The sequence below is a fragment of the Pteronotus mesoamericanus genome, unplaced genomic scaffold (assembly GCF_021234165.1).
Source record: "Pteronotus mesoamericanus isolate MK-2021 breed Mesoamerican mustached bat unplaced genomic scaffold, CSHL_Meso_final contig_246, whole genome shotgun sequence".
Lineage (NCBI taxonomy): Eukaryota > Metazoa > Chordata > Mammalia > Chiroptera > Mormoopidae > Pteronotus > Pteronotus mesoamericanus.
Window position 1 is genome coordinate 446,276 of NW_026555104.1, and position 20,018 is coordinate 466,293.

Consider the following 20,018-nt stretch of genomic DNA (forward strand, 5'->3'; position numbering starts at 1 on the left):
TCTAATTCGTCAGCAAACCCAGCCAGCTCCCCTGCAACGTATACCCCCAGAGCAGCTCCTTCTCGCCGCCCGCAGTCACCACCTCAGGCTCAGCCCCGTTCTCCGCCACCGTCATTGCCTCCCACCCATTCTTCCTCCCACAGCCAATTCTCCAGGGAGAGCCACTGATCTTTTAAAACCTAAATCTGATCAATGTTACCCCTCGCTCAAATCCCTCCTGGCGCTTCCCATAGCCCCTGGAACGGATCCGGCAAGGCCCTCCCTCGGTCCCTCGTCCGCTGTCACTCACGCTGTCCTCGTCGCGGCTTCCTGAATACTCCAACCACACACCCAGCTTCGAGGCCTTGGCACTTGCTGGTTCCCCCCCTGAAACGCTCCTCCCGCACATACCCCCACGGCTCACTTCCTCACTTCAGTCAGGTCTCTATCCAAATGTCACCTCCTCAAAAAGCCCTCCTTGACCACCTGTCTACAAACAGAAGTTCTGGCCACTTTCTATCCCCTCTTATTTGGCTTTTTTAATTCTTATCACCACCTGATGTTTGTTTCTTGTTATCTCCCTGACTAGAGTGCAAGCTCCCTGAGGGCAGGGCCCTCTCTGTCTTGTTCATCACTGTGTCCCCATGCCTAGAACAGGGCTTAGCACCCAAGAGGTGCTTATGTATGAAGAAAGGCATTTAAGTGAAGATCAGAAAAGCCATAGCCTAGCAGCCAACATTACCTTTTTTCCAGCCGTGGGGCTGCTCTCTGCACTCTGCACGGGGCTCCTCTGGGGACTGCGGTTCTCTTGGGGGACACACCTGGCCATGTACACACTGTAGTCCAGAAGCATTTTCTGCCGCACGCTGCCAACCAGCTCCTTCTGCTTCGGTTGGGACATAATCTCCTCCACGCTGCCTTTACTGCTGCTGCGACTGTGGGTCAGGTGCCCCGAGGGACTGCTGTGCCTGCTGTGTGAGGGCAAAACGCCTGCAGCAAAGAAGTGAGGGCTGTTAATAGAGACGAAGGAAAGGACTGCAAAGTCATGAAATGTAGAACAAACGCCACTGGGTCATGTTGAGAAAGCAGCTAAAATGCTATAAAATAACTACTGAAAAACAATTTATAAGGTTATTTTCCACTCTGAAAAATACCTTCCACTCAAATAAGAGATAATTTTTTAGAACAGTTTTTATTCCTCCCCAAGAAGTCAGAGTAATGGGAGCCATGAAGTGCACTGCTAAGTACCTTCTTCTTTTTTTTCTGGTGATCTTTTAGGGTCAGAAAAGGACTGACACACCCCCAGGGGCACATGGCAAGTGGTCAGAAAGCTGATTGTTCACCCACAGCTCATGGTAATTACAAAGATGCCATCGTCCATTCAACAAGTTTCTTAGCAAGAACTTCTCTGGGCCAATTCCACATCAAAAAGAAGAATAAGCTATAATCCTTGCCCTTGAACTTAGGCACCTAGGAAAATAAATCACAATTTTCTGTAATAAGCATTGTAGCTAAAGCACAACTAAAGGACTTCTAGGGCAGAAAGAAGGGGGTACCACCTCCACCCAAGAGACCCCAGACTGATTTCCGCAGGTAGCGAGCGACGCCTCGACTGCCTCTGAAGAAACAGTGGGCACTTTCCTGGCCCTGGAGGGGGAAGAGCATTCCAGGGAAAGAGGACAGCATGTGTTATAAGCAGTGACAGGTCATGGTAAAGTTCAGTGAAGTTCTGTGCAGAGGTCAGAGGGCACAGGGACAGGAATAGGCAGAGGCCACGGCTATGGACTTAGGCATTTAGCAGTGTGTTGGGAAGCCAGAGGGTCCTGCATTTTCTTGGGGGACATAATCGGGGCCAAGGGCTTGACAGCACTAGATCCTTATTATAAATAGAGTTCTGCTGTTGCTTCTTCTCTCGGAGGAGACACAATATGTAAAAATAAATATAATCCTAAGGAACCAGCAAAGGGAAAACACATATATGTGCAAATGGTTCCATCACTCATTGCATGCTTCAGTATAAAGGGCTGCAGTGATTAGCCTAAAACGTAAATGATTCATGAGAACACACCATAGGCGGCAGACAGACAGTCATCAATTCAGAGTGGGCTTTCTTCCTTCCTCCCTGGGAATCTCAATTCTCCTACAGGCCCTTTAAAAATACATAAGCATTTAGCACACGTGCCATTACCTGGTTTACTTCCAGAGACACCAGGTGGCTTCTTGGTTTCCGACTTCAGCTTAGATGCCAGAATAAATCTCCTAAACCACTCCTCTTTTTCTCGGCCAGTTCTCCCAAAGAGATACAGTATCTGATCTCGCTGGCCAGATCTTGTTCCCTCCTGAGGATGGGGTGGCTTCTTAGGGTCCTCGCTTCCCAGGTCTCTCTCAGCTGGCAGCTTTTCTTCAGAAGTCTCTTTATCAGTCTGGGCCTTGGACATAAAGTCATCTTGTCGACCAAGCTCGATGCAAATGGGGTACTTTTTATTCCAGATTCGTTTTCGAGCCAAACTTTTAGGTACAAGATAAATCTACATAGAAGGGGAAATGATTTACATACTAAATTGAGAAATTGCTACACTGTGCATTAAAACAGGCAGAACACAAATGCAAACTTTATAGTATTTTTGACTAAAGTGATGAATGTAAAGTAATTACCATCTGTCTATAACAAGACTATAGAAACTGGAATAAATTTTCAGAAATGAATTGTTCTTTAAAGTTATTACAGAAAGTAGATGTTTAAGAATTTTGCAAGAGTTACAAATATCTATAATTTTCAGGTATTAATAGTACAATAACTATTTAGTGGATCTTTATCAACTAAGTTTGGATATCAACTGAAATGATGACCCTGGGCCAAACATAAGTTGGGAGGGAAAAAAGGAATTTATGAAACTAGATCTAGATGGAAAGCTGAAGTTTATTATCCTCAAGTTAAGAATATATTTATACTAAAACTATTTAAATATTTCTGTTATTTTGGAGAAACTTAAAGATCACTCACATGAGTGATAAGAAGAAAGAATCTAGATTCTTGTAATAACAAATAATTTACATATCTCAAAAACACAAGTATACAATGTTTCTATCAAAGTGTAGTTATTTTGCATATCCATAATTTTCACATTTATAGAGATTTCATTAGTTATTATCCTAGCACCAGCACACACAGCTTTTCATTTGACTGAAAAAAATTAACTCTCAGAGTGTGCCATGCCCTTGCTCCTTGAAGTGTGGTCCTCGGACCAGCAGCATGGGTATCACACCTAGGAGTTCATAAAAACGCAGACTCAGGCCCCACTCAGAACTGGAATCTGCATTTAAAATGATGCTCAGAAGATTCATGTGCATATTAACATTTGAAAGGTTCTACTCTAAATTATACTAATACTGTCAACACACAATCTTTTTAGGGAAAAAATACAGTAATACAACTAAGAGGTTTTTCATTCATCAAAATTTCCAAAATTAGTTGGGCTCACCTTGCTGTCTGAGAGGTCGTAGATTTTCTGGCTGATATAGGTGACATCTGGCTTTGTTTCATTGTAGCTTGCCCTCCTGGATATATTTTTATTGGGCTTTGAAAGTCTTAAGGTCCCACCCTCAAGCCGAACAAATACTGAATGTGTCAGAGTTGCATGGTAAGTTTCTGGATCATAGTTGTAAATTTCATTCATCCATCCCTGATGGGGAAAAACTTGCATTAGTACAATTAGAATAAACACACATCAGAGTCAATATGAAAATGATGACCGTTGTGTTTGGGACACTGAAACCAAACTTGATTATGACTCAAGTGGCAATTTAATGAGGACTAGGGGTTGCTGAGACAAGTGCTTAGCTTGAAGGATAATCAGTGCTGAGGAGCAATTTGGTATGTTTTTGATAAAAAGGTGGATCTGGGGGACAATGTCCATTATCCTAAATAAAAGAGTCTTTTCCTTTTTTAAAGCTGACAAGCAAATCAGGAAACTCAAAAGTTTGGTTTATGTAAACAGAGCAAGTCTTTTGCCCTGACCTCTTCTGGGGGGTGAGTAATCCTACCCAGCCTGGCCTTCCTAAGTAGCTAGACACGCCCTCTTCTCAGCCTACTTGCAAACAAGCTTTGAAATTTCACAAGCCATGTTAACTCATGCTACCATTCCAGGACCCAGAGAGCACCTACCACTCCATTTCTATCTCACTAAAATCATATGGTAAAGCAGATTACTGAGAATTAGGCATTAAATAAATCATAGATATGATCAATAGGTCCAAAATCAAAGGTGTAGCTCTGACTGGTGTGGGTCAGTGGGATGGGTGTTGCAAACCGAAAGGTCATTGGTTTGATTCCCTTTCAGAGCACACGCCTGGGTTGCGGGCCAAGTCCCCAGTTAGGGGCATGTGAGAGGCAACCAATAGATGTTTCTCTGGAGCCTCAATGTTTCTCTCCCTCTCTTTCTTTCTTTCTTTTTCTTTTTTTAAAAATATTTTATTTACTTATTTTTAGAGGAGAAAGGAGTGAGAAAGAGAGGGAGAGAAACATCAATGTGTGGTTGCCTCTCACGCAGCCCCCACTGGGGACCTGGCCTGCAACCCAGGCACGTGCCCTGACTGGGAATCAAACCAACCCTCTGGTTTGCAGGCTGGTGCTCAGTCCACTGAGCCACACCAGCCAGGGCTCTCCCTCTCTTTCTCCCTCCCTTCCCCTCTCTCTAAAAATAAATAAATGAAAATCTTTTATGTATTTCAATCAAGGATAAATAGTAATTTCAATGAGTAAAATTGTGCTCCAGGGTTCCCCACCCCCAATAAACATAAATGTACTTACATATTGATTTGGGGACTGGATGAAAAATGGTGAAGGGATTAGCCAAAAAACATATATACATAACACACAGACATGACAACAGTGTGTTGATAGCCAGCGGCAAAGAGGGTAGGGGACAGGTGGAGGTGGGCAAGGTGGGGAGAATGGGGATGAAAAGAGACTTGGCTTGGGGCGCTGTGCGCACAATGCGGTGCAGATGATGCTTTACTGAGTTGTACACTTAAACCCTGCATGGTTTAGCGAACCAATGTCACCAATAAACTCAATTAAAAATACTTCAAAAAATAATCAAAATCATTGTCCGAACACAAAAACAGAGGTCCAAATGTGCATTCCCTAAAATATAAGATACGTCCTTAGTATACTTGGGTCTCCAGAATGCAGTGGAATGAGAATGAACGGTAGTGTTTAGTAAACTGCAACCCTAATGGGATTAAAGCAGATTCTCTCCAAAGGAACATTATATTTCTGAATTTATATCAATCTCTGAAAGAGGTGCTTACATGTTGTGTTAATATAATATCATTTGCCTATTTTCTACACAGTCATCTTTCATTTTCTTATTGATTTGTAAACATTCTTTATATATCATGGATAGCAATTATTTGCATTTACAAATTTTATTCTACTCTGTCTTTTAATCATATACTGGCTCATTCTTTCTCCTGCATGAATTTTATTATGAAGATGTTAAGGATTTTGTATGTTCAAATTTGTTATTTTTATAAAATTTAATAACCCTCAAAAAAATAAAAGAGCTAATATATTGAAGTGTATGACCAACACACAAGAGCCCGACACATCATAAAACTGTACTAAAGCTAATCTCATAGCTATCATCAATATCAATTATTTAAGACTCTGCCTGCCCCACAGTACTTTTTCAGATGACATGGGTAGCCCAGGTCTCTTTAAAAGAAGTTCTCTAGGGAATTTTAATTAATGTCTTCCCATCCACCCACCAACCCCTATTTTTTAAATGCCTTTCTGATGCGCAGAGAAACACTAATGATCAATACACTGGAGTTGAGACTGTCATTCTTCTCAAGAAATAGCCAATTTCACAGTGAGAACTGGATCTCACACTGAAGTCTGGAGGGCCTCTTGCAAAAGAGGAGTCCTCAGATTTCTCTTTATTCATTTATCCATTCATCAAAACATAGGTTGAATCTCTCTACAGACCAAATCATGAGCCAGGAGTAAATACGAAGATTAAAAACAGGATATCATTCTTTACCCAAATCAGTAGAGAAAGTTAAGCCTTCATTTCACCATCTTATGTCCTCATTAGAGCAACCATAAAAAATTTGTCACAAAGAGTCCGCTGAATGTGTTACGGAAATAAAATTAGGCAAACATATTTCTTTGTCTTGGGAGGCGTGTGTGAAATTTATGAGCTAATTATATAGATTTATACACACACACCCACCCTTTTTTTTTTCTTCCAAAATGTTGACTCAGTAAGCAGTAGCCGTGGGAAGATGGTGTGATCTAGGTATTTGTAAAGAAACATCAATGATCAGAGCAATGAACTGAAAAAGGAAACAAGCAATACAGAGCACAGGGAAGTAGATGGTATTGTCATAGCATCAGTTTGGTGGCTCTATTTAGCGAAGGGCAGAACTAAGTACATTTTTTGGTTCATATTCTTTTTTGTCTTTTTCTTTAGTATGTTATCATTATGAAGTATATTCATTGATTTTCAAATGCTGAACCAGTCTTGTATTCTTGGGATAGTATATATTGGTCATAATGTGCTGAAGTTGGATCATACCAAGCTCATGAGAGCCGATTCCACACATGTCTTCCCAAGGACACATTCAGTGACTTGGGAGCTTGCAACTGACCGTGGTGGGAGTTCTTACCCCATGGAAATCAGCAAACAGTACAAAAAGGGCTTCCAGCCCACCCCAGACAGCCAGTTTACCAGCACAACACTATTATTATCCTTCTCATACATTGCTGAATTCTATTTGCTGATACTTTGTTCATTTTCCCTCTTGGGCGACATGCTGCTCAAGCCATGGTTTTCTCCATGCTACCAGTATTCTACTGACGTACAATCTGCATATGGCAAAAGGAAAAAATCTTATACATATGATTTTAAAAATACTACTATTAATACTTATAATAATACTGTAGCTGACATTTAATCTCATTTATGATCCAAGCACCTCAAGGTACATTATCTACTTTACTTTTACCAATTCCCTACAATTTCAAAAGTGAGGAAGTGGTAAAAAAAGTTAAGTGATTTGCCTAGAGAGTGGTTAAAAAAAAAAGTGGTCTAGAAAGTGGCAAATTAAACCAGGTCTACCTGACTCCGAGGTCCAGGCTCCTACTCCCCCTTCACTTCACAGACCCGCCTTCAGCCTGGCTAACACCCAGGCATCGCTCAGGTCATGGCAAAGATGACACTGCTCTCAGGAAGCTGCCCTGGTCACCGAGGTTACTTTCCTCCTATCCCTGCATCTGCTAACTCCCTGGTTTACTTAACTGCAAACTCTACAAGACAATCATAATTGTAACAAGTGTTTGTCAACTGAATATATAAATGTAGCTTAATTCATAGGGTGGCTGTGGGGATTAAACAAGAGCTGTATGTAAAGCACACGTAAGTGGGACAGGCTGGTGTGCCCTTCACAGCCTGGAAGTACAGTTCCAGATGCCTAAGTGGAGACAAGCAAAAGAATGAGCCGAGACCCTACTCAGTGCAGGGAGCTGTAAAGGTTACTTGGAAGTAGACAACTTAGTTCCTGTTCCCAACGAGAAAAACCAAGTTATAATTACACAAAACAGCACAGGGGAAGAAAATAAGTAACCTCAGAAAGAATCTTAAGAGTAAAAAATGGTAGAGCTTTTCAGAACAGAAACTGAATAAGCTGTATCTTACATGGCAGAAAGAGATGCGTTGTGACTGGAACCCAGGTTTCCTGACTCCTATGTAGGGCTTTTTCCAGAACACTACACACTTTGATGAGAAACCAGAAGACATTCATGGGTGCTCTGCTTAACCCACATTAATGAGGCATCCAGGATGCAGACTGGCCTTTGGGAGGCTCAGGCCAAGAGGTCGCCAGGCATGACTCTTGAGTCCCTCTCATTCTGTCCCCCTAACCTAATTGACCCCAAACCCCTACTGACCCGAAACAAGGTTGCCCTTGCAGAGAGAAATTTCCCAATGCAAACCCTAATTGCTTTTCATACTATCAATCAATCAATTTTTTTCCTTGGGCTTAACCAACTCCCTGGTAAGCTACACATGGAATTTCCAGACCTAAGTGGTTAAATAATCAATGTGGAGAGCAGTGTAGCAACTCCAAGGCCTTCACCCTGTTCTCAAATTCTTAACTCTAAATTTCTTACTAAAATATTACTCCAACTTTATTTTGTTATGAGACATGGGAGTGGGTATAAAGGGATATAACATATAGTTAACTCATCGCATTTCAACATTGCATGTCAGCTACAAAACTCAGAGATGTTCTCAACCTACACTAAAGCAACCCAGACAAGCCTCATTTCTTTCTGAAGCTGGAGCTGTTAAAATGGAGACAGTGCACGCCACTGAGGAACAATGGCCACAGTCAGCCAGGCTGCAGCTGTCTGGCCCACGGACTGGTCCTGTGATCCAGTTTGTAAAAGGTCAGGTTTTGGGGGGTTTTTTTCAATTCTCTGGTGGATTTAGAAGACATGTCTGGCTGAAAGTGTAAACTACAATCTATAAAAGGGCTCATTTAATACTTGGAAAGATTAAAAGCTACAATTAACCTTTTGCAAAATAATAAAGTCTGGAAGAACTACTACTGGGCTCACTTGCAGCTGCGGCGCCAACCAGGAGGGTCAAGGCCAATGCTCTCTTGGGCAGCCTGGTGCGGAGCTGAGTAGAGAAAGACGCCAGCACTCCGGCCTGAGGATGCGGTGTGCATTTCTCTATCTTCAGTGCTCGGGCTGCCTGGCTGACACCCTGCTGTCACAGGGCTCTGCTGGCAAATGAGGCTGCCTGTCACTCAGATCCCCTGCATTGTTCCTTCAACTCGTCTATGAGGGAGGGGTGCAAGTCCCAAATAGAAGAAAAGAGCCAGGACCTGAGGCCTCTGCTGCTGAAAATTGTCTCTAAGCAGACAAAAAGGTGACTACTTGTCTTTTGTCCCCCAGGCTACAACATAAGCAGGATCTTCTTTTAACCAGGCTTAAACCTTTTTCGATGTATTTATTTGATCATTTAGAACTGGAGTCATCAGTTAAAACACAATATCATAGATCATGGGGTTAGAGAATATGGTAGAACAGTCTATTAAACTTTCCAGAACTTTAGATTCAAATTTGGTTTTTCCCATGAAAGACAAACAGACCTACAGACATGCAGAATTCATACTATGAATGAATGGCTTCAAGCAAATAGTCAACATTCAAAATAAATGGTGCTTGAAGACACCATCAACAATAAAGAAAAAAATAAGTCCATTAGGGGAGGGAAGTGCCAACATCAATACCATCCACATGCCCCAACTGCCTGTTTGAAGGTCACCTTCAAAGCCATGTCACTAGAGGCACTAGAGTCAGTACTAAAGCCCCAGACTCTGCCCATGCCTGGGAAAATGGCCTTTATCCCAGCTTTTCCTATCCTTCAGGCAGCTTCTCCCCAATTCAGGTGACTATAGGACATTTTTAGTAATGCAATGGCAAACAATAACCGAGGCAAGAGAGAACAAGCATTCAAATTAGACAGAAAATAACATGTTCTCTGATGAACCACTGAACTAATCAAGGTCTGATTTATGTTACTACAAAATAAGCAGTAGGCCAAATTAACAAATGGTTAAATTATAAGATAATAAGTAGATTAGTAAGCAAATAAGTTTGTAGTCTCCAAACTTTTTAGATCACAATAAAAAAATTTTTTCAGTATGTACCCATAACATATACATATACATGTCCTAATATAAGACAGTTTTCTCTCCCCCCAGGATTTTAGGCACCTTTATTCATGGCAGACATTTTTGGTCAGGGGAGCTTGCCTCAGGAATCTTTCCTTTATTTCAGGAAGCCAACTCCTACCTACGTCCTGGCTGACCCTCCCGTCGTACCATTTCCAGCGCCATTTACTAGGCTTGAAAAGGCCCAGCACCCAGGTTCCACCTGGGCGGCCGGGTCCAGTAGGCTCTGGGGTTTTCAGCACTAAACCTTGCAGCACAACCTCCTGGCCCATCAAAGGAGTTTTCGCAGCTGGGTAGTAAATAGTGGTTAATTCATTTTATCACAGAAGGAGTTTTCTCCTTTGTGTTCTCTATATAACTTATAAATAGGAAAAGTTATTTCTTAATATTATTATATATTTGCAATACAAACAATAAAAACTGGTGATATAGAAACATTTAAAAAAATCATACTGTGTTCATTAAAGGTTTTTCTCTATGAGGCATTATACCATTCCTCAACTTTTTCATGTTTTTCTATACCAAATCACCTTGCTGTGCCAAACACATGAATTCCCTTCCCAGCCAACACTGGCCTCTCGACTTAGCAATCCTGACACCGCATTTCTGAGCGGCAGGAGTTATTATCCTAGTTATCCTAGTCTTCCATAATCAATCATAAAACCATGACTCTGCAAGAAGTTAGGTAAGAAATAGTTGAAAGAAACAGTATTTCTTAAAAACTCTAGCCTACTACAAGTCATTTATGATTTTCTAGTGAAGCAACTGATAGGGAATTAATATGGTCTCTCTTCCTTTTTTGTTTCTTTTTCCAATCAGTAGCACAAAGAAAAGATGGAGTAACTGAGTTTTAAAATCCTGCCAGATTTTGTATGGTAACTATTGTAGATGAACAATGTAAGGTCCTACTAAAGGATTCAGATCTTATGCAAAACTTTAATGAATGCCTCATTACATGATGCAATTCAAGACAGCTTTCATAAAAAGTAAAAGAAGAAATAAAGAGAAAATGAAATAATTAGTCTTTTTGCTAATTTCTAGTTTTTCTTTTCTGATAGTTTTGTACTATCTTCACCTGACACCTCAAGGCACATTATATATACTTAAGGTAAGGCTCACTCTTAATGATAATGAACACAAGTTCATATTTCAAATAATGTTGATAATTTCCAAGGATTTTGGCCAAAGGTCAATATATGGTCACCTACATTAAATATTAGGCAAAGCTTATTTACATTAGATAGAAAGAGTAAAAATATATTCAAATAGAAACTTTAATATTTTCTTCTTGTATAAGTGCCTTAAACATCCATTTCGGAAACCAATGAAAGAAGTAACAGAATGAAACAGAGTTCACAGCAGAAGCCTGGGCACCAACACCAACATGCGCCTGTCCTGGAGCCATCTTGCTTATAATCTCCTGGCCTTTGGGAGGACAGCAAACTTCTTAAAGGCTAGTTACCATGCAATAAGAATAATCTTTGAAGGATTTAGGACTTTGTATTTTGAATAAAAAGTTTATAGATGAAAAGATATCTAGTGTGATTTTTTTTTTCATGATTAATACCTTACTCTTCCAAAAAGCATGATGAGAAATCTCAGACTCACAATGTCCATAACCTCTCTCCTCCTCTACAGATGACACCCTGAACAAAAGCAAAGAGGATGGTTCTGGAGTACCTTGCTGGAATTCTGGGTGCATCTTCCCAAGGAAACAATGCTATAAACAGCAGTTATATGCTGGCAGACTAGAATGACAGTTCAGCCATGCTGTGAGTTAATAAACTGAGTAGAAAACTGGCAAAATGCTGATTATTGTTGAAGCTGGGTGTTGGGTACATGGGGGTTCATTATAATATCTCTATATTTTTGTGCTTACTGGAAATTTCCTACAATAAAAAGTTAAAAAATAAAAGATCAAAAAAATCATGTTGGGGTCACCTGACTTCCTTAACAATTGTTCCTACGGAATTCAGGAAACATGTGGAGCACCTGCTTGTTAGTGAGACTGCCTGCATCTCACCTGATAAACTTCTCTGGCCATGAAGGGGCACTGGGAAATAGCCAAGTTTATACAAAGCCATACATAAAAACTCAAGTGACCCATTACAGGAGTGGGGTGTTTTCAGTTAATTATAATGTAGAAAGAAATGCTTTTTTATTCCTTGTATGCATTGTATTGAGGGTTGTAAGAGACAAACCAAAATCAACCCAAGTCTCTTTTGGTTGTATGTAATAAGGCTGCTTTCTCCTTAAGATTTGCTCACTCTGATTTCTTAAAAAAAGAATTGCATGAAATAGAGATTAAATTTACAAGTTTTAATTTCTTCTCAAAATTGATAATGTTCTCTCTACAAAATTATTCTTCATGTATCAAAATCAAAGCCTATATTTAAGGGATCTAATTATTTTTTAAAAAACTATCCCTCTATGAGATATCTAAATGTGAAATGATCTAAGAAAAAGGGTTCTCCAAAATTTGTCTCTATTAGTCTTACAATGGAGTAATCATTAATTTTAGTCAACCTGCTAGGCCATATGTCTTAAAAAGAAAGAGATCATCAATCTGGAAACTGACACCCTACTGCTGTGTTCTGCAGATGGTTTATAAGTCTGAGATAAAGAATTCACTCATGAATATAATTCAAAACTGCATGAGTCATACACTTAAAAATAAATCTAAGAATCTTATGGAATCTTCAGGAAGCTTCTCATTATAGACATGTGGAAACATGAGTGTGTAGAATGGCACTGAATTAAGATTGCTCCTGGTCAAGTGGCAAGTCCATTCTTGGAGAAGGAACATCCAACTTGCCTAAGAATGCTCAATAAAAACAAACATTTCAAGTGCAATATGCTGACTCTAAAAGCTCCATTCTCCCCATGCCCAAATTCACACTCTTCCCCAGAGTCCCCAACCCACAGTATCTAACTAATCACCCAAAATAAACCCCCTAGAAGGGTACCACCCGGGGGGGTACTGCTCATAGTGATGCCCTTGGACTCCCCCTGACTTTCACATATTCACGTCACTTTGTGCTGAATGTCTGTGGCAACATTTTTCCTACCTGCTGCTTTGCATCAGCTATAGGTGCCCAAACATTAAGAACAAGTAGACTTTGAAGAAGGTTCTAAGAGTTCTTCTGTGGACTTTATAACAGCTCTATGGCCTCACAGACGCTTTGACTATTTCTGTTCTGGACAGTATACAGCTGCTGACTGGCAGGATTCAGAGCGGGAGATGGTGGAGTACCATGAGGCCTAACCAACCACATACTAGTCTCTGAGCAGAGCTATTACTTGGCTGCAAATCAGTCTCTTCCGCTCACTTACCCTGCTCCCCCCACATGCTCAACACTAGTTGCAGTGTGGATGGAATAATAAAACCACCCAATAAAGTTCAGAAAAGTTTTACTTTTCCCTTTCTTCATCATGTAAAGTCACACTGATGAATACTGCAATTTTCCTTGAATTGTTTCAGGACTCTCAGTCCAGGCTGCGCGCACTGCCTGGATCCATCAGTGAGAATTTAGATGGCGCAGAGGTTTAAAAACACGTGGTCTGAATTAGTCCTCAAGCACCAAGCTCCCTGCCTGAATGGGACTCTCAGACAGACTACTTAGGGCATGAAGTTTGCAGGATCACAGCCAAGTGGCTGGGCCCTTGTAAAAGAGATCTTTATCACAGACCACTTTTATAGCATCCTTTCTCAATCAAGTTTCTAAAAAATTAAAATTTAGTTTTCCTTAAGTTGTTAAAAAGTTTCCAAACTTGACCTCAAGAATTGCACTATTATATCCTCTATAAACACCAACTACATAACATCAGACGTGCAGAAAATAATTCAAAACAGCTGATTAACCTCCCAAATCAAGCTATTTTCAAAAAATAGTTCTTTGGGTTCACACTAGAAGCATGTTCACAGGGCTGCTCAAAGTTAACATTTCACTATACTTTTCTTTTCTTATTGCAACATTTGGGTCCCAAATTTAATGTGAACACTGCTAAATGTTTTCGAGTGTCACATTTTAAAATGGTTTTGAAGAGTATGATCTCCTACTCAGTAAAACTAGTTAAAACCAAAGAACATTTGCATTTGAAATCTTTGGCTTGCAACATACAGCCTACCCTTCTAACCTGCAGTAGTGCCCCCTTTAAAAATAAGGAATGTATTTAGCCAAGTTTCTAACACAATCCTGAACACCAAACCAAAGACCTCAGGTGAAAATGTACTTTCCCTCATTAGTAATGAAGCCATTCTAAACAAGTTAAGGTTAAGAATGAAAAACAATTGCCAAAATAATCTATCAGAATTGTTCAAACATCAATCTGGAAGAATATTCATAAAACAGCCTAGGGCAATTTGCTTGGATTGTAAGTGTCAGTCCGTGACAACACTGAAGTACTTGTTCTCTACACTGAAAATTCAAATACATTTATCCAAGCACTGAGAGCAAAACACCTTCCTTAAAAAAAAAACCAAAAACAAAACTCATGGCTCCACCACTCACCAGCTGTGTGACCTTGGCAAGTACCTTAACCTCTTTGTGCCTCCACTTCCTCACGACCACGTAGTGGAAGTGAGAAGGGTTGTGGTAGGGATTAAATGAGATAACGCACTCAGCTGAACGTAGGTGCTCAGCATCACAGTGCTGCCTTTACTGCCTCAATGATCAGATCAAAGCGACCAGGATGTGCCACAACATTAAAGTCCTGTTCCATTGGCATCCTCTGCAGCCAGTAAACTCTTGAAATACATCAATGATTGAAGTCAACAGTGCTGATTTTAAAATCTTCCCAGAACAATTAAGTACCCAAACCAGTTTAAAATGAATGTCACAGTCATTGGGCACTGGAGTTAAAGATAAGTACCATTTTTCTTTGCTAAAGTTATCAGTAACTTAGAGGGCATGTAATTTAGGTAGTCACAGCACCACGCTATCGAAAAAGCTTAGCAGCCATGAATAATGAATCACTTTTGCTTCACTTCATGCATTAATACTAAGCTTAAGTGTGTCACATCCACTCAGCACCAGCTTCTCTTTAAAAAGAAAGTGTCATAACATATTGCCATGTGAAAGAAAAAGGTCAGACTGCAAAATATATGGTCCCATAAATCAAAACAAAGAGTGCACAAGTATGCATGCGTGTAATGTATATAGCCGTATATGTAGAAACAAAAAAAATGAAAGTAGGATATATACCAAATCATTAACTATAATTCCCTCCCACCAGCATGACAAAGAATTTTCTTTGGCTTTCCTCTGTTTTTTAAACATTGACCAAGTATTTATTTTGAATAAGGTAAAATATTTATGAAATTAAAAACCAAAACAGTGTTTTAGATCCTGAGGGTTCTTCCCCTTGTTTTGTTTGTTTTGCAATAAAGAGATGTGGTGTCCTTTTTTTTAGCATTCTTATTTAAATCGAGTGGCGGAAAATCTATCAACAGAGAAATCAACCAAGCTCTGACAATCAAAAAACAAAAACAAAAACATCAAGTATTGGCAAGGATGTGAAGGTGGAGAAACTGGAATCCTTACGCATTGTTGGTGGGAATCTAAATGGTATAGCTGTTATTAAACAGTGTAGCAGGTCCTCAGAAAACTAAAAATAGAATTATCATATGATCCTGCAATCCTGGGTATATATCCAAAAAAATCAGAAGCAGAGTCTCGAAGAGGCATTTGTATACCCATGTTCATGGCGGCATTATTCACCAGAGTTAAAATGTGGAAGCAACCCAAGTGTCCATTTACAGATGAATGGATAAGCAAAAATGTAATATATACATACAATAAAGTGTTACTCAGCCTTAAAAAAAATAAGATTCTACAATATGCTATAACATGGATGAGGATTGAGGACACTATGCTAAGTGAAATAAGCCAGTCATAGAAAGACAAACTGTGTGATTCCACTTATATAAGATACTCATAGTCCAAAAAGAAAAAAACCAAAAAACAAAAACAAACAACCCCCCCAAAAATGAAAAACAAACAAACAAAAAAAAAAAAAAAGGAGAAAGTAGAACTGATTGCCAGGAGCTCAGGGAGGAAAGAACATGGAGTTATTTTTTAATGGTATAAAGTTTTGCTTTTACAGGATAAAAAGAGTTATGCGGATGGATGGTGGTGATGGTTATACAACAGTGTGAATGTATTTAAGACAGTGAACTGCACACTTGAAAATGATTAAGATGGTTAATTTTATGTTGTGTATTTTACCTCAATTTTTAAAAACAATATATATATATAAAATGTGTGTCTGTGCTCATGGCTTAAAAACTATGAGCTATAACTGTACTTTTCTATCATGTATATTATTAAACATGTGCAATAGCCAGAAATCTTTTAATGTGCAAAAATAAGTATAAATGGAAGTTCTAATATTTTCTTCCTGAACCCTAACGGCACCCCTCAGGAGGCGCCGATTCTGAGATCTGACGAGCACTGAAAGGCGACGTGTCTTTCTCCAGCCCATGTCCCACCGCGCGCAGAGCCGAGAGGAGAGCCTGCAGTGGCCAACCGCTGGCATTTCTTGGCCTTCTCTTCCTCCTTTTCTCCTCTTGAATTGGGAGTGCTTAACTCTTCTCCAGGATCTCAAGAATACTTAATCCTAACAGAGCCAGCTATAAAAGATCCTCAACAAGGAGCAAACATCTGGAAAGTTGAGGAAAAGGCTGCCCTATTAGAAACTGGATGTAAATGCTACTTTCTAGGGCCACGGAGATCCTTGAAAAACTACTTGGTGAAGCAGCAAAACTTGAACTAAAATGAGGTTTGTTTGGTAAGTCTCTTGGGTGCCTGGAGAGTGAAGAGATCCCAGTCTTAAAAACACTGCTTATGCAAACACCTGTGACAATGAACTCGATAGGCTACAAAAATTAAGTTGAGTCTAAAACAGGGCCGTTTGTGAGCTAACACCTGAGCTAGCCAGCTACTGAGGAGAGGCTTGCTTACCTTCAGTATATCTGGTTCTTTGATATCCAGAGATCTTGTGTTCCAGTGTTGTTGGTTTTTATGTAGTCTGTGGTATTTATGAGCACTTGGTGGTATAAAAAACCAAATCATGCAAACTGCAGTCATGAATCCCAGGCCGATTCCCAGAAAGAGTCCACTCATGTAATGGGGGAGAGGGAGGATGAGGTACGCATAGACACACAGTATAAAGAAGCCCAGTGTCTTCACTGGTAGTTCCGGGTGCTGCTGGGCCACGTCCACCTCTTCATCGCTGTCAAGAGCAGGGCCATCATCCGCCAGCTCCTCTGGCTTGAGAGGTGTATCTCGGAGCTTATCAATTTTATCCTCGCCCTCCATTTCCAAATCAAACTCCTCAGTGTAGAGTTCACAAAACTCTTCGTCTTCTTTGCTCACTAAGGCAGACAAAGAACATTTCTCAAGGACTAGAGAGCTTGTCTTCAGGCCTAAATCCTTCAGGCTGCTCCCCTGGGAACTCTTCAGTTCCGCCTCTTTCGGGGGCTCGTCGGTGGCCTTTGCGTGGTCACTTCTGGGGCCGCTGGGGTCGCTTCCATCGCCATCCCCCTCGGAATCACACTCCTCTTCCTTGATGCTGTAGTTGTGATTGCTTTCCAAGTGACCGTTCAAGCTGGACAGATTGGAGAGTTCTGAAGCACTTGAAGATAAGGCTTTGGGCCTATGGCTGCCACTTTCTTCCCCTATAATTTTGCTAAGGAGCTGAAAAGGCTCATATATGACTTCTGAAAGGCGTCGCTTAGTGTCTTCGATTTTTGCCTCCATTTCGGGCACTTTAAAAAAGGAGCGTGTATCGGAGGGAGAAGTCAGCGGGGAAGAAGGTGCAGTTTTGGAGTCTCCACCTGTGTTTCGTGGCTGGGTAAACTGCTTGAACAGGTGTAAATTCAGCTTGGAATCAGGTGGTTTATAGGACACAGTATCTGACTCCTGCCTGGAGGTGTCTGTGGACAGAGACTTGACTAATGTCTTCATCAAGTGCCTGTGCCTTGCGGGGTGTGGGGGTTCTTTTGGCTCCACCTCGGTTGACAGGGACTTCACAAGGCTCATAAAGGGTTTCGCGCTGGAAAGGGTGGAGGATGAGGCACTGGATGAGAGGACAGGAGACTTGGAAGGAGAGGACAATGGGGAGGAAGAACTGGTTTTCTGCTCAGAAAGGGATGACACACTGGGAGAGCTAGCTAAGGGCCCTGATGAAGATGACCCTGGGGACAGAGCCAATGGCACTGTACTTAATACTTGTGCTGCCGGAGGAGGGGCCTCCAACAGCTTTACAGTGTTCTCCGAAACGGGCAAAACGGCAGGGGACCCGGACAGTCCATCTGCCAGGATGGGCTGGGCAGCCGAGCCAGAGGGGTCATGGCCACCCCGAGGTTCAAGATAGAGGTCTTCCTTGGCTTCAAGCCCTGTTACGATGCTTTGGTCGTCCAGCCCCTCCTCAAGAAACTCCCTGAACTCCTCCTCCTCTTCCTCCTCCTCCTCCCCGGATGCCGAGAAGTGGATGGCGATAGTGTCTCGGGACACGGACCTCTGCACGTGCACTCTGGGGGCTGATGGTTTTGGCATGTCAATGGTTTTTTCAGCATGGCGACCATTCAGACTTGTCATTGCCGGCTTCACAAGGGCTTAGGCTCTGAGAAAACAGCAAGAAAACCAGAAGTCAGAAAGTGGTTTCTCCATAGGAGACACTATCGTGTGCAGACAGGAGCACAGACGAAGTTCACTTCTAAATGGTGATTCTGCCTTTACTTGGCAGGTGGCCACTGTTTTTCACTTGAGCGGGTTTAATGGCTCAATTTGCACCAGATACATTCCAGTTAGGCATTCTCTTTCATGAGCAAACTACAAACCAGTGTTTAAAAGTACCATACAATCTGTCTTACTTCGCATCTGAGTAATTGTTTCCTCCCTCTTAACTAGCTCATTTCTATCAGCAATTCCATATTTCAAGGCTTGGAATACCTGAACAATATATGTTACCAGCATTACTTCAGAAGTCCAACAGGATTCAATGCAGCATCCTGCTGATTTTGAGAATCTTGGAACAAAAATTTCACCAGTGGTTTTCTAACTATAAAAAGCTAACCCAGAAGGGTTATTGCTTCCAATGCAATTTTCACACCAGTCCTAACAATTATTTGGCTCATATCTCCCACCAACACATACTATCTTGCCCCTGCAAATGTGTAGCAAAGTACCCGAGAGTGGAAAGGGAAATTTGTAAACTAATTACTATGGCATGTTGGCCCCTTTATTCTCCAAAATGACCATAAGGCCAGAGAATTTAGGCAGTCGCATGGCTATGTTCTGAGGTTTCAGGAACAAGCAAACTTATTTAAAACTAAATCCAAGATTCAAAGGGCAGGAAAATGAAGAATCAATGCTGTAGCCCACCCCAACAGAAAACTCTGCAAAGGGTTTTGGTGAGAGACAAGGAAACTCTGCTTCCCTCCCTTCTGAGGCTTGGCAGCTGGCTGGAGGGAAGACAGACACCTGAAAAGCTGGGCAGCAAAACAAAAGATATCAAGCCCACCTTGTGACATCTAGCAGACTACCTCGCTTCCTGTTCACTTAAGACCCATTTACTGGGAGCAGGCATCATAACACACCCTACAAGACTGAAATTAACACCACGATCTGGAAAGAGTCCCTGTCAAAAGAGCGAAAACACACTTGAGGAGCGGACTTCAGGCATTCTGAGGAGAGCGAGACCAGTGGGGGCGGTAGGACATTTGCTCCGTCTTTTAAACTAATGAGTAGGTTGTGGCGGAATGGGCATGATTAGAAAGAAGGGGCAGAGGCCTGAAGATGAGAATGGGATGATGTGTCCTGCCACATGGGTCTCTTCGCCACCTCCAGGGTGGAAGGTGGGTGCTGCGGAGCAGTGGGAGACCGTCAGTACAAGAAAGGCATCGTGGGGGAGAGGAAAGGGCAGCCTTGGGACCAGGAAACAGGCCTTCCGGTACCTGCTCTTTTTCCAGCTGACTCTGTGGGAACTTGAAAGAGCCAAGACCTGTATGGGTCTCAGATTCTTCATTTGTAAAATGGGGGATCAAGAGTCCTTCCCAGGCCTAAAACCCCACGTGTTTATATTTACAGGTGGCTATTCACAATGCAATGTAATACACTTATACAAGTAATATACCACAGACCAGCAATTGTCAGCAGGTATGCTGCAAGAATTTTTAAAATATGCAGTGCCTGAACATTTAGTCAGGGCACTGACCTCCTTTCCTGAAGATTGTCACATTTTTAAAAAAATGACAACAGCCAACACAATAATAGAGGTCCAGTGTG

General features: G+C 41.3%; 1 protein-coding gene across 2 annotated transcripts in view; it reads right to left on the reverse strand.

Moving 5' to 3' along the window:
* TEX2 (testis expressed 2) overlaps positions 1-20,018 on the reverse strand; it is a 92,791-nt gene that overhangs the window by 37,533 nt on the left and 35,240 nt on the right. For both annotated transcript variants that reach the window (XM_054573028.1, XM_054573027.1), the window contains exons 2-5: positions 16,692-18,354; positions 3,462-3,662; positions 2,168-2,507; positions 722-969 (exon numbers count right to left, since the gene is read on the reverse strand). In XM_054573028.1, the coding sequence (XP_054429003.1) occupies positions 722-969; positions 2,168-2,507; positions 3,462-3,662; positions 16,692-18,329 (2,427 nt within the window). In that variant the 5' untranslated portion in view covers positions 18,330-18,354. The remainder of the gene's footprint in view (positions 1-721; positions 970-2,167; positions 2,508-3,461; positions 3,663-16,691; positions 18,355-20,018) is intronic.